This window comes from Corvus kubaryi, unplaced genomic scaffold (genome assembly GCF_017639235.1).
Source record: "Corvus kubaryi isolate FWS band 111438036 unplaced genomic scaffold, C.kubaryi_AGA036_p1.0 37396, whole genome shotgun sequence".
NCBI lineage: Eukaryota > Metazoa > Chordata > Aves > Passeriformes > Corvidae > Corvus > Corvus kubaryi.
Window position 1 is genome coordinate 18,663,776 of NW_024581135.1, and position 13,900 is coordinate 18,677,675.

The 13,900-nt window shown below is 33.8% G+C and overlaps 1 protein-coding gene and 1 long non-coding RNA gene across 11 annotated transcripts in view; one reads left to right on the forward strand and one right to left on the reverse strand.

Annotated features, from left to right (window-relative positions):
* The window catches only part of LOC121670482, a 110,118-nt gene that overhangs the window by 39,230 nt on the left and 56,988 nt on the right, over window positions 1-13,900 (forward strand). The window lies entirely within an intron of this gene.
* Window positions 1-13,900, reverse strand: part of LOC121670480 (sodium channel protein type 2 subunit alpha-like) — a 69,672-nt gene that overhangs the window by 11,686 nt on the left and 44,086 nt on the right. For all 5 annotated transcript variants that reach the window (XM_042040760.1, XM_042040761.1, XM_042040759.1 and 2 more), the window contains 4 exons: window positions 6,770-6,887; window positions 4,757-4,911; window positions 3,399-3,572; window positions 173-295 (listed from right to left, as the gene is read on the reverse strand). In XM_042040760.1, the coding sequence (XP_041896694.1) occupies window positions 173-295; window positions 3,399-3,572; window positions 4,757-4,911; window positions 6,770-6,887 (570 nt within the window). The remainder of the gene's footprint in view (window positions 1-172; window positions 296-3,398; window positions 3,573-4,756; window positions 4,912-6,769; window positions 6,888-13,900) is intronic.

A 13,900-nucleotide genomic window follows, 5' to 3' on the forward strand; every position in this document is an offset into this window, starting at 1 on the left:
TACATTACGCTGAAGTAATGCAAATAGAAAAGGAGTAATGCATATGATAGAATCAAACATGCTACTGTTGGCCTTGCAAACAGACATGCAATTAATGTTCTTCCATGATTTTATAATTTGGCATATTTTTAAGGATTTGTTTTACAAATTATTTCTTTTTTTTTTTCCTTACCCTCATGCCTTCAAAACGTGACAAAGCTCTTAGAGGTCTCAAAGCTCTCAATGTTCGGAGGGATTTAATTGCACCAAGTTCTGAGAAACCAAGGGCATTAGCTACTAAGCTAACCAACGAGACCTAGAGGAAACAAAACAAAAAAAAAAGAAATTTTCTTTTTCAAGTAGCTTCAAAATAGAAATGCCTTGAGAGGTAAAATTTTTATCTGGATATTGGGAAAAAATTTCACAAGGTCCCTAATCTTTCAGTGAAAAAATTAAAATAAAAAAAAAGAAGAAAAAGAAAAGGAAAAGGAATAAGTCTAATATTGCATGTAAATTTCAGAACAATTTAAACAAAAACATACCTTAATCTATAATATTAATTGTGGATATGTGTGTATGTGCATTTTTATTTAAAAAATAAATAAATAATTTCCTCTTCTTCCATGTTTGATTCTGGTTTGGACAACTTGTGATACCAAATATAAACTGACTTCTACATATAAAATTGCTAAATATAACATTAGAAAATTAGAAAATTCAAAGGTGTATTGCAAAAAAGGAAGGGGATATATTACAAAACACCCTGTAATGATGCACATGAGACAGAATCCCAATTTCAGCTTCATTTCAACTTTCTGTTCTTGTAACTACCAAATAGGGTAATTGCAGAAAAGCACATTGTTATCATAAGCTGGAAACATCTTACTTTGGATTTATAAAATTGTTTGTATTTTGTACTATTAATGTGTCTTGATATTTCCTCTTTCAACATTATTACTTTTGTGGAAGAAAGGGTTTAATCCACAAGATTTTTTGAAACTTTCAGTACAGCTGGATTAACAGCTCAAAAGCTGATTTTCCTGTTGTTTTCTGGTGAAAGTCAATGACTTGTGTCCTCACTGAGTCTCCCACTCCAGATGGCTCTCTCCTGTTGTGTTTACACATGAGGAAGTCTTCTGCAGATTTCTTTACTCTAAGGGTAGCTCAAGCAAGCTGCCAAATACTATACAATCCCATCTTTGTTCTTTTCTGTGATACCATTTGTACTTGCACATGGAAAGCTGAACAAAACGAGCATTTTGTGATACCATTTGTACTTGCACATGGAAAGCTGAACAAAATGAGCATTTTTATTTGTTTCAGGGTAATTATCCGTTTCTAAAATCATTGCAAACATCACAAAGGGTAAGAATTTGTTTGTCTACTATAAATTCTTTCCCAAGCAGGGAAGAAGTGAAGAGTTTAGGCTGATAGATACAGAAGAGTTTGCCTAAAAAAGATTCTGTAAAATGTTGCCAGACTGTGATAATTTGAGTGGTACTGGTATGGCGAATTGTTCAATGTTTAGCTGGATAAAGACATAGGATAGAAAGATAAAACAAAGATTGATCCAAGCAGTTGAGGGCAGCAACTGTATGCTAAACCAGAACGTAAAATGGCAACAGGAAGAGAAATAATTAAAATTCCTTGTTAGTAGGAGAAAACAGTAACAAGTAAGTCTGGCAATAATGTCAGAAAAAGCTAAGCAGACCACCACGACCTTAGGAGTGAGGAGGAGTGGGTTTACAATACATGAGGTCAAACACTGGCAATGGATTGCTAAGTAAGGCATTCCCCATTCAAAACAGAGTATCAGCCTGAGCAGTCTAATCTAATCTTGAGGTTAGAGCCAATTGAAAACCTCCGAAGGTGCCCTCCAACATAAATTGTTATATAATCTGCTACTACAGGGTCACTAAATGCAGACACTCTAAACAAAAGTTTAAGATGGCTACATGAAAGCACTGAAATCACCAAAAAAATGAAGAGCCCATACCTATCCATATGGATAAATGGTATGCCTAATAAGAGTAATTGATCTTAAAACTCAATTCAAGATCAACCTTTCCCAATACAGGCTTGTACAGAGACACTCATTCTGAATACTCCTTAAATAGTAATGCATTTATTTATTTTTTTAATTTTTTTTTTTTTTTTTTTTACCAATGACCACTGTAATGGGAAAAAATTTCCAAATTTAGGTATCACAAGGTTCTGGAAACATACTGTCTGGGATTCAAAACATTAAAAGATTCTAAAACATGGCATCAACAATTTGATGCAAAGCTGACAGAATCTATCTAGATGATTGCTGCTGATTTCCCATTAGTTATAAAATTGTCAAAATTTTTCATTTAACTCTTAAGTTACAATAAAGAAAAATCAGAATGCTGTAGCATTCATAAAGGAAGCAAATATATTCAGCCTTACTCAAACACAGTCTTAACTTTTTTCCTTTCATGTGCTGAGGGTATCTTGTTTTGGAAAATTTAATCTTAGGGGAGGACCCTTATACTTGCAAAGTTTATTACAGTACATCTGTTCTGGGAATATGTTAATTTTATACTTGGTGTAAGTATAAACCGGGAGTTCACAACAGAAGAAATGGAGTGGCCATGAAAGTAAAAAGCAGGAAACTCCATATCCCAGAAAAAACATATCACATGTTATCTCACGTCACTGAATCCATCTGCTCAGAATGGGGATTCACTAAAAAGAGAGGCACCGTTAAATGGGGAGGACAAATAAACACCACTTGTGCCTTTCCCTCCAAAAAATCTGCTTTGAAAAGAGCATTAGGTAAGTTTCAATTCTACTGGTAGGGGACAAAACTTCTGTCCTAGATCCCAGATACCATCCAATTAATAGAGTTTGTTTTGTCCATTCGTTGAATTTCTACTCCAACACCTTCGCAAAAAGAAAGAACTCCTTCAAACAAACATATCATGAGATGTCACTAATTTAGTTTCTTTGGAGTGCAATTTCAGCCCTAGTTTTTAATGTTTTTGCTGAAAAACAATTCTCCCCTGCAGTTCTTTGTCAGTGCCTCATTAAGCCCAGGATCAACCGCCCTACCCCATGTGCTCACTTAAACTTCCCTCTCCTTTCTTGTGTCTGCTTCCTTCTTGTTCTCTGTCACCATATCCAGAGCAAATTGAAATTAAATCAGTAAATAGTGCTCCCTCACCAGCTGGGACCCCACACAGTAAAACACAGAGCACATGGTGTCAATGACAGCACAAAGCAGATTTAGTTACACACTGGATAATTGCTGTAGGATCTTATTCACCAGTATGTAATTTTCTGTTCCTTTAAACCAGATTTCTATTATTCACTGCATATATCTCTACCAGATTGAAGTTACATAAAATGACTGGCCTAAAACCAGAAACTGACTACTTAGAAAGCATAGTACCTACATCAACAATCAGGAAGTCCAGCCAGCACCAAGCATTAGTGAAGTAAGTCTGAAAACCGTAGGCCACCCATTTTAGCACCATTTCCAGAATAAAGACATAAGTAAAGATTTTATCAGCATAGTCCAGCAGAATTTTTATAGTCTTGTGCTGTTCAATATGTATATCTTCAAAAGCCTGTGAAGAATGGGTTACATACAAGTCAGATATTGAAAAGTCTTTGCAAATTACAAATTAAGCCAGAACTACATGAAAACAGCAAAGTAAAATCACTTTCAACTTTAAATGTTTTACCTTGAAAAACAAAAATAGCAGAAATTACAATTACATTCTGTCTGCCTTTTAGATTTTATCATTATCCGAAAACAGAATTACAATATAACATCTGAGGTTGCCAAAAAGGTTTTTAGAAATTTCAGTAATAGTCAACAGAGAATTAAAATTTTTCACCCTGAAAAGCCCAGCCAGGTTCAGTCATAAGGCAGTCTCATTATTACATTAACTTCGATTAACAAAAGAGACCAAATACTATGTTGATGCTCTTTAGTTAATTTCAGTCTTAGGTGCTGATAGCAAGGTTTTAGCAGTGGGAGGCTGTAGGTGTGGCCACTGTGAGAAGAGACCAGGGGGCTGCTTTGTGCCAGCTCCACCATCAACCCAACACAGGAAACAGCTGAGCACAATAATCAAGCTGGTGGTGCCTCCGGGAAAACATATTTAGGAAAGGGCAAAACACTGCATGGCATTATGAGGACTGAAGGAAAAAAGTGAGAAAAAGTACCCTCCAAACACCAAGGTCAGCGAAGAAGGAAGCAAAGTAGGTGGTGCTTTAGGTGCTGGAGCAGAGACCAAGACAATATATAGAAAATCCTTTGTCAATGAGCAACCAAAATGATCCCAAGCTGTGTGAAGCACTAAATGTCACTAAGAATAGTATAAAGAAATTCAAGAATTCCTATGTAACAGTCCAGAAATAATGAAACTAAAACTGTAGCAAAAAATTAACTAAGAACATGATGAATTCAGAGTCTGTTTTTGGGGACAATTTTCATTTGAAGTAGAATAATTGTTTTATGCATACATTTCTTTTTTCATTATTTTTATAATTTCTTAAACAAGATTTTTAGTGTAATCCTTTTCGTAAATACACACATCACCTTGTAATCATCAAAAGTTCACCTGCAAAACTTTAATGTAATGTAAATTAAATGTAATACCCAAAATATTCTGGGAATTCAGTTCCAAGTTCTCTTTTAAGAAAACTTCGTATTTTTTTCTTAATGAACACGTATGTGTTACAATACTAATTTTGATAAAACATTTTTATAGGTATTGTTTCTATGGGTGCAAGCTCTACTTACCAGAGCACCACTGCTGAGAAGAATCATGAAGACAATAAATGATTCAAACCAGTTGTGCTCTACTATCTTGTAACAGGTTTTTCGAAGGTTCCACCAGATTCTTCCTTTTGTGCTCTCCCTACTGCCTTTACAGCATTTAAACTTCTGTACACAACCTAATAGCACAAAAATAAGAAACTGTTATATGGTAGCATTTTCACTATCCTGAGAAATCAAATCATTCTTAGCTAACTCCTATTTCACAAAGTTCAAGCTACTTATCTTTTCAATTTTATACTCTGGATGTAGGAAAATTTAAGAGTACATAATTTTTTCTCTACTCTGATGCTAAATCAAGCTTACAGTAAAGGACAGTCATCTAATAGAGCTAATTTTCATTTACAAACATTTAAAAATATATATTATTCAGTTTCTCTACAGATAATTAAAGAACACGCAAATTGTCAGGGAGTAGAAACAAGGAGCATACATAGCACCTTTCACATGAACTTGTTCAAGAATACAGAAGCTTCTTCTTTTAAAAGAACTTTTGCCTTTTAGATAAGGTTCAAACAAATCAGCTATAAATACTATTTTTATTTATTATACTGAGGAACAACCAATGCTCCAAGGGCTGACTAAGGATACCTCTTTACAGAAATAAATGTTTTAACAGGAGATTATGAGATCTTTACCAATAGTATGCAGATTTGTGGCAACTGTCCACAGAATTTTGCCTCATATTGGAGAGGTCCCTACTTTATCATGGGGCCTCAAGGCATTGTTTTCAAAGAACCTCAGTATCTGCCTAGCCAAGAGTAGCCTCCTTAATTCATTAAAAATTATTGATCACATAGAAACATAACCAAGTTGACATGACTTTAATGGGTCCCAAAGGCATTATGGTTTTCCTGTGAGCGTCATTAAGTTCATATGTTACAAATAACTTACGCTATATTTCATCATCTCAGATAAAACAGCTACCACTGTGAAGAACATGAACTACTCAACTACTCAGAATGCTTACATTATGAAAAAATTAATCTTATGTCCAAGAACTAATAGACATCACATAACACAAGGATAAGGAAAAATTGTAATATAATGTCAAATTATTTGAGAAATGTATGTTTGTTTGTTTGATTTTTTAAATTAAGAACTTGATATAGTCAATACAGTTCCACAGTGCAAAATGATTTTGGTTTTTTAAAGATCAGTAAAATAATACTTCAAAGGACAAAGGTTCTAACCTAAATCCAAGGTGTTTTCAAAACAGCAAACCAAAAAGCATGGACAGGATAGGAGAGTTAATCCTGGAACATATTTTGAGTGATTTTACTCATGATTTTAAAGGAAATCAAAATCTGTAATACCAAAAAACCTAGAAATTCTTTCCTACATAGTAAATTTCAGTAGTCCCCTAGAAGATATAGCTATACAGAACTAAAATCAAAACTTTTAAGGACATGCAAGTTTGCTGTTAAGACTTCTTTACATAAATAGATACATAGGCTCTCATTCACCTGTTTCAATCCACAGTATGCTTATACACCCTCTTCCCCCATTAATGGGGCAATGTCAAATAAGTTTATTTTTGAGTCAAACTTTCCAAGATCTGAATCAACCACTGGATTGCTTTCTAGCACTAGGAAGTGACCATGATTAATCACATGATTCCATTTTAAATTTCTCAGTGGAGTGAGCCTGGTCTAGGGTTTAATCTTGCAGATTTCACTACCGACAAAGTAATTTAAATCAACAGAATTACTGACTGCTGAGAATAAGTTTATAGAATTGTGCCTAGTGGTTATTTTAAAATATTATAAATTATCACAAACACACATACTGAACTTTGCACTAACAAGTAGTACTTCATAGACATCAGTATTGCTATCTACAGCAGGCAAAATTAATCATACCCTAAGACTTGACGAAATAGGATCCAGGACCGCTGTAGCAAAAGCTTCCTTGAACTGCCAATGTTTGTTGCAAACAAGCAAAACTTAATTGCTAGCCCCAAATTTTATTTCATACCTTCTGTAAAGCATGCTTGTAGTTCTGATCCTTTTTCTGGTTCAGATTCACTTTTTTCTTCTCCAAAGACAGCTAAATTAACTGTACTTCCTTCTGATGAGCTGGAAAAATCTAACTTCTGAAAGTAAAATTCAATAATATTTTTACTTTATTAATATTACATTTTTAGAAGTATAATAAACTAAGCATGCAACATCATGTGCCAGTAATAAGAATAATATTTTTCACCAGAAATACAGAAAAACACCCACATGTAGCAGTCAATGCTGTTGAAATGTGCATAAATCATCCACTTTCTATCTAGAGATTGCAAGGCATATAATGGAATCTTTCATGGAATTTCAGAATTTCTAGTCTAAATATGTTATTCTTCAAAGTTAACTGTTACTTAGTTGATTTGCTGATACATATTCTATTTACTGTGCTTTCTACTATTACTTTCTTATACATTTCAACTGGCATTAATTTGCATTCTCTTTTGCCAATGCACATATGTAGTACATTGTGCATTCTGAAACTACCCATTACTCTGGTACACATACCTGTACAGTCAACACCCAGAAAAAATTTTTGTTGGGTTTTTTTTTAAGAATTGACATGACATAAGTCACATTATTAAAAAGACCCCCAAACATAAAACCAAACATATACATACACAAAACCCCCCAACCATTACAAGAATAAGCCTTAATTTATTGTTTTGTAATCTGCCTGTGTATTGCGGAGATCTGGAGATTTTAAGGGAAGATGTGGTGTCCTGTACGCTTAATTTAAGTATGAGTACCAAACTAAATTAGAGTAGTTCTGGTCACAGCATTCTCTGACATTTTACAATGTTATTATCAAGAAGTATATAACATCAGTAATGAAGTCACACAAGTAAATGTCTGTAGGGAATGATGTAAGCACGCTTTATAAAACAACCTTTGTTTTGTCAAATCAACACCACTTTTGCTAATTTAGTTAGATTTTTATGATTAAGAGATACTTGCAGGCAAGTTACTATCCGATCAAGTTGTTTTTACGCCTCAATTGTGAAATGTGAAAGGACAAAATTATTTTTGAAATTAACAATTTTTTTTGTGAAAGAAGACAGACAATATGATAATAATAAGTAACCCAGTATCCTGCACGAATTTTTATTAAAAATGGTTTTTCTATATTGCCTATTTTGCTATTACTTTACAAACTGATTACCTGGAATAGAACCCCCATATTACTCATGTTTACTGTAAACATGTCTTTTCTTTTTTAGTAATATAATTTCAAAATAGCAATATTCACAGAAAACAACTTCTCCTATTATTACTTCTACTGAACCCAGGGCTAGCACTCTATACCCTCCACAATTCTATTATGCTGCTTTCATCATTCCAGGACATAGCTTATATATTGCAAAATGTTGCAGTGGTGGTGAGCAAACTGAAATATTTAATTAAACAAGTCAAACTATCAGTTTTAAAAAATATAATTTTTAGGAGTAAAGAAGTTTTGTGTCATATTACTAATAAAAATTAAAATCAATGTGAAGTATCCTGGGTAATTTGAACTGTAAGCTTAGCACACCGGTTGAGCAGATGACATGAATTCAACTGAAAGTATAAAAGATGAACAACCACAAACACAAAAGGAACTGAAAAGAATCAATGTGTTTAGAACATGAAGTTATATATCTCATATAATTCATGGTATCCGAATCAGAGATCAGAGCTTTTTAAAACTTATTTTTAATTACAAATGCAATTTTCTTTACTCTAGAAATAAAACTAGAGATCCCATGACCTATTTTGGTATAAACCAGGTATCCTGGTTTCCTCTTTCTTCTACAGATGGTGTAGACTATAATCCTACTGCTTGAAGATTTACAGATTAAATTAAACATTGGTTGTCTTTTTTATATGAAGGGCCCACTTTTCACTAAGATGCAGGTATCAAACAACAACAACTAAAACAGAGATCGTAAAAATCAATACACATAGAAGAGTTTTATAATTAAAAAATTAGAAAGCTAGTTTCTTTGCTATTTACAAAAGAAGTCTTTGTAGAAGTCTAACTGATCTGGGGAATCATTCCAGGAAGAGAACTTCTGGGAAAGACAGAAATGTTCATCCTTCACCTTCCAGGGCCCTTAGCTGCTGCTCAGTTTACTAAACAGTGGTAAGAAGGCCACAATATATGTAAACTAAGCACTGGATTGAATGGATCAACTGATGCACTCAAAAGTTATTAAGCAGTTTTGATGTTTGCAAATCTGCAGCTAAATAACTTTTGTTTGAGAAAATTCCCTCAATATAATATTTTTTTTCTTTTTCACTGTTGGCAGTAATACACTATTCAGATTTTGAATACATTAGTTTTTTTCAGTATAAAATTCTCCTGTGCTGTTATCAGGACAAAATTTGATGCTTATGACCTTTCTTTTTCCTGACGGATTCAAGGTATCATGGCACAAATACTTCCATGAGTATTGTGACTACTACAAATTGTCCCACAGAACCAACATATGATTGCTTGAAGCAATTAAAGTCAGTCTTTACTGAGCATCACCATTAAAATAAAAAATGAAAAGTTTCAGATGATAACTTTAAAGAAAACTCTATAATAAGAGCTAATAACAGGTAGCCACAGATTGTTCACATGATGCTACCTACTGGGCACTGAAATAGGAACAGAAAATCTGGCACGTTCCCAACCTCTGAAGCAGAGAACAGACATACCAGTAATACAGCTCTTAAGAGAAGGAATAGAAGGGAAACATTATCTCGTGTAATTAAAAAGCCAAAAGCCAAAAGCCACAGGATGACTGTGCTACATATTCTTGTCTTTTCATTTACTAAGGATCTCTCTCTCTTTCTTTTTAATTTAAGATCATCAAGTATTTTTCCATGGGAGAAGAGGTAAAGAACTACAGTGAAATGTGAAAGACAATTGCTGATAACAGCACTTTGAAGAGAATGTTCAGGAACTTCTTAGTAAAGAGGATCCAAAAGTATTACTGTGCAGACGCACAACAGAAACCTTTAGAACACCTGCATTACCCCTCTTAATATTCCATCCATTGGCTATTTGCCGAGTTAATCAGATCTATTTTAAGCAGGAAGTATTTCTTTAATTAAAAAAAACCCTGATTTTTCCATTTAGCATCAACTATTAATTAAACAATAAAAAGGACACAAAGCACTCTTTTTTAATAATAATTTTGAATTATCACTGAGCATGGTACTCTTCAGCATAAACACAGCTAGTCACTTTAATTGGGATATTTTATTCACCTTTTTTTCTGAAAGAATAAAAGTAAGAATGTCTATAGATAAAGTTGCAAATTGTTTATCTTCCAAAGCAACCAAAAGATTCTCCACAGAAAAGACCTACCTCTCCTACTCTACATAACTTAGAAAAAATTGGCATGTGCATCTACTAAAAAAAAGCATTGCCTTATCAGGCAGGGAAGCATAAGTAAGACAAAGTGACATCCAAATGAAAAAAATTTGTGTATTCTTCAGTTAAATGATTGGAAGCTCCCAGTTTACTGGTTTGCATGCTGCTCTACACTTGTCCAGACTCATGAAAGCAGAAGCTTGAGGCAGGAGCAGTGTCACACAATACCCATCAAATAAGACCGATCCCCTCATACCTGGGACCTCTAGGATGGGATATTACCACATTCTACTCTTCCCTATTGAAGTGCCTTTTCTAAAATAGCTTCAAAAAATCCTTAGAAAGATATTTTTCCATTTCTTCTGAACAGTTTACCATCCCCTTGAACACAAAAGGGAGATCAAAATACTTCCAATATATAATACAAAAGAATACATGGAAGATAATGCAAGATTCCACAACAAAACCACACAAAGAAAATTTGTATTTGCAAAAGGATTACCTCAATGATCCCTAAATGGTAAAGAGCAGAACTGTCAAACTATTCAGAAGAGATCATCAGGAATAAGAAATGCATAGCTTGGTACAATTAAGCTATATAAAAAACTATGTAAGTTTTACGGTTCTGGAGTTTCTGAATTTAGATATTTGAAAGTGTAGTAGTTCCTATTTTGTCTTTTTAACAATTGTCTTAATTTTATCCTTATCCTTAGTTTTCATATTTTATATTTCTTTCTTGTTTGAAGATCCTTATTTATATAGTTTTAAACCATCCAGATTTATTTAGACAGCTGCATAGAATTTTTGATTAAAGTTATATTTTATGTCTGTCTTTATAAAAATAAAGCAACTGGATTAAGTTCACAAAGAAACAATTCTTTATGACAAAGAACAAAACTTACATAAATGATTCCCTATATTCCAACCTTGCAGACACATACAAACTTCGTGACTAGAAAATAACTAAATCATTACATCCATATCCAAAATAACTATGTAGATGTATAAAAAAAATACATTTGATTGTTCCTAGGAGTGTATCTTTCATCCTATATTTTAGCTTCTCTTATATGGGAAAACTGAAATGTGAATTATAAAAACGTAGTGAACAAACACAAAACAATCTATATCAGATATAAACATTTTAGCATACAAGTAACTATACATATAATATTACAGAGGCATTGGTCAGATGAACGTGATCAGAAAATGTTCATAATTACATGACAGCTAAAAACATGGTGCAACAGATGAACAGAAAACATCAAGTGAGGACAACCTTTCAATTTTCATAAAATCATAGGTTGTTAACCTCTTTGAATCTTGAAAAGTGTTGATGCTTAATCATTCAGTTAACAATAATAAAAACTTACAAAGCATGCAGGTTATGCCACAGAAATAGTACAGAAAATACCAAAGATGTAACAAGGAGAGAAGAACATGTTGGTGTTGCCCTCAATCATGCTGTAATGTGAGTCATGGGACTCAGCTTACAGAGCAGCTGTGTATGTTCCCACTACATTGCAACATATGGGGAAAAATGTATTGTAGCTGAATAGCATGCAGGCCAATCAATCTCAGAAGTGCCCATATATGTATGATTTCTTTAGGTAACCTGTATAAACATGCTGACACGTTGCTCTGCCTGGTTAAAAAGCACCAGATCTGCATTCTTGACTGATCCAGCTTGATTTTACTCCTGTGAGAAGAATGGTACGCAATGAAATTAAAACACGGTACCCTTTAGGTTGAGTACTGGAAACAGAAGTGTGGATTCCTACTTACTTAAAATATGTGTTTTCTAGATATGTCACACATTTGCAAAACATAACATTTTTAGGTGTGGATTAGAGCTTTAAGCACATCCAAGTACATAATGGAAGAGGTAAGATTAGCAGAACATTTGAAGCTCACAGATGTATACTGGACTTGGGCCTGAACGTAAATAACACCCCACAAACAAAAAACCAAACCACAACCAAAAATCCCTCCACCCTCAAATACTCAAAAAAAAAAAAAAATTGAAAGGCCGAAACTAAGAAGACATACAGATACACCCACTCTTTAAGTATCCTTTAAATGGTATTACTAGACATGTAAAATAACAGAAATGTATTTCTCCTTGCATTTCATTTTCAAGGTTAATTCCTGGTCTTCACTAGATACTAAATAAGATACATCTAGGTCCTTTCTTTCAGAAAAAAGCTGCAGGCAAAAAAAGTAAATCAGACCATCTTAAACACGGAAACTTCTACATAAGCAGTTTTTCCCAGCATTGTTAACTATTTAACTGGATGACTTAAAAAAAAAATTCAAACAGTTTAAGGTGCATTATGGATAGTAGCAGACATAGAAATGAAAAACAAATCCCCACGCTTAGCAATAAACCTATAACTTCCTCAGTTTGTCTTCTGGGATAAAACTGATCTCACTTCTTAGAAATGACTTCTCAAGGATTCTTTAAATGATGTAGCTATATAACAACTCCAGCATAAACTGCTCCCATTTAAAGGGGAAGTCTGAAAGAAAGACCTGAACTAATCTACAAGATGAAAGACAATTTCCCTACTGACTATGAACAAGTGTACATGAAATAGAAGGGTTTTGTTAGTTTATGTAACTCCTGTGGTTGCCAATTCTTAACCACTTTTCCAAACCTGAGTGTGTCAAAATTGATACCAGGTAACTTTATCTTATAAACAGCTAGTGCTTATGTATCACCTTGAATATCAGAGGTGAAAATGCATAGATTCTGTCACACAATTCTAAAATATAAAATAGTCAAGAACCAGGCATCTTCACCTGAAGGATAATTTCCAAGCAAGTGTTAGATTTAAAGCTGAATTTCCTGGATTAATCAAATATTCCTTCCACAAAACCAAGTTTCATTAAAACACTAAGAAATCCAGTAACCTTTAGTCGGATTAGTAATATGTAAAAGTTGTAGAAGCTATTCAGCAAACATTACAGCTTCATTACATAGTTCAGTTAATGTTTTAAACAAGTTAAGAACACTGTTTGCTTTGCTTTAAGGAAGCCTGTTAGTAATGTAAGGTCTTCTCAACTGAGTGGTCAATGTAACATATGCAGCAACAGAATCTCCAAAAAGTAGATGGAACAAATCAAGCATCAGGAAACAAGCTACTGAAATAACAAAAATAAGTGTCATACTACTGAACACTGTACTCTGCAATAAAAGAAACACTTAACGAGTACCTTATTACACCTTTCTAAATCTAATTTCACTACGCTTTGCTGGAATGAACTTATTTTCTAAACTTTGGAAGTAATACTGGCAAATTAATTGCCAGTTCAAAACAAAGCAACTGAAAACCTAAAAAGCCCATAACCAACCAAAAATCTCTCTGACTCATCAACTGAATGCCCAAAAACCAACCACACACAAAAAATACCCCCAAAAAACCAAAACAATCCAGACAAAGCAATCCAGACTGGAGTACAGTTTTCTGCACAAGTGATGATATTCTATTTATGTCCTCATGTCTTCGTGTGCCAGAGGTGGTGATACCAGACACAGTCTGCTCTCGAGCCACAGATCGCAATCTGAAGTTTTAGTCTTTCAAAATCCTGCCGAAATGATTTTGCTTTTCATCTCAGTCTGCAGCTGCTGAAAAATGACTACAATCCTAGAGCTGACGCAGTTTAAAATCAGGCAGTTGTTTTAGAAGTGACAGGTTCAAAACTCCCAAAACCAAGCAAGAAATTAATACTTTTTCATTCAGTAATTCTATT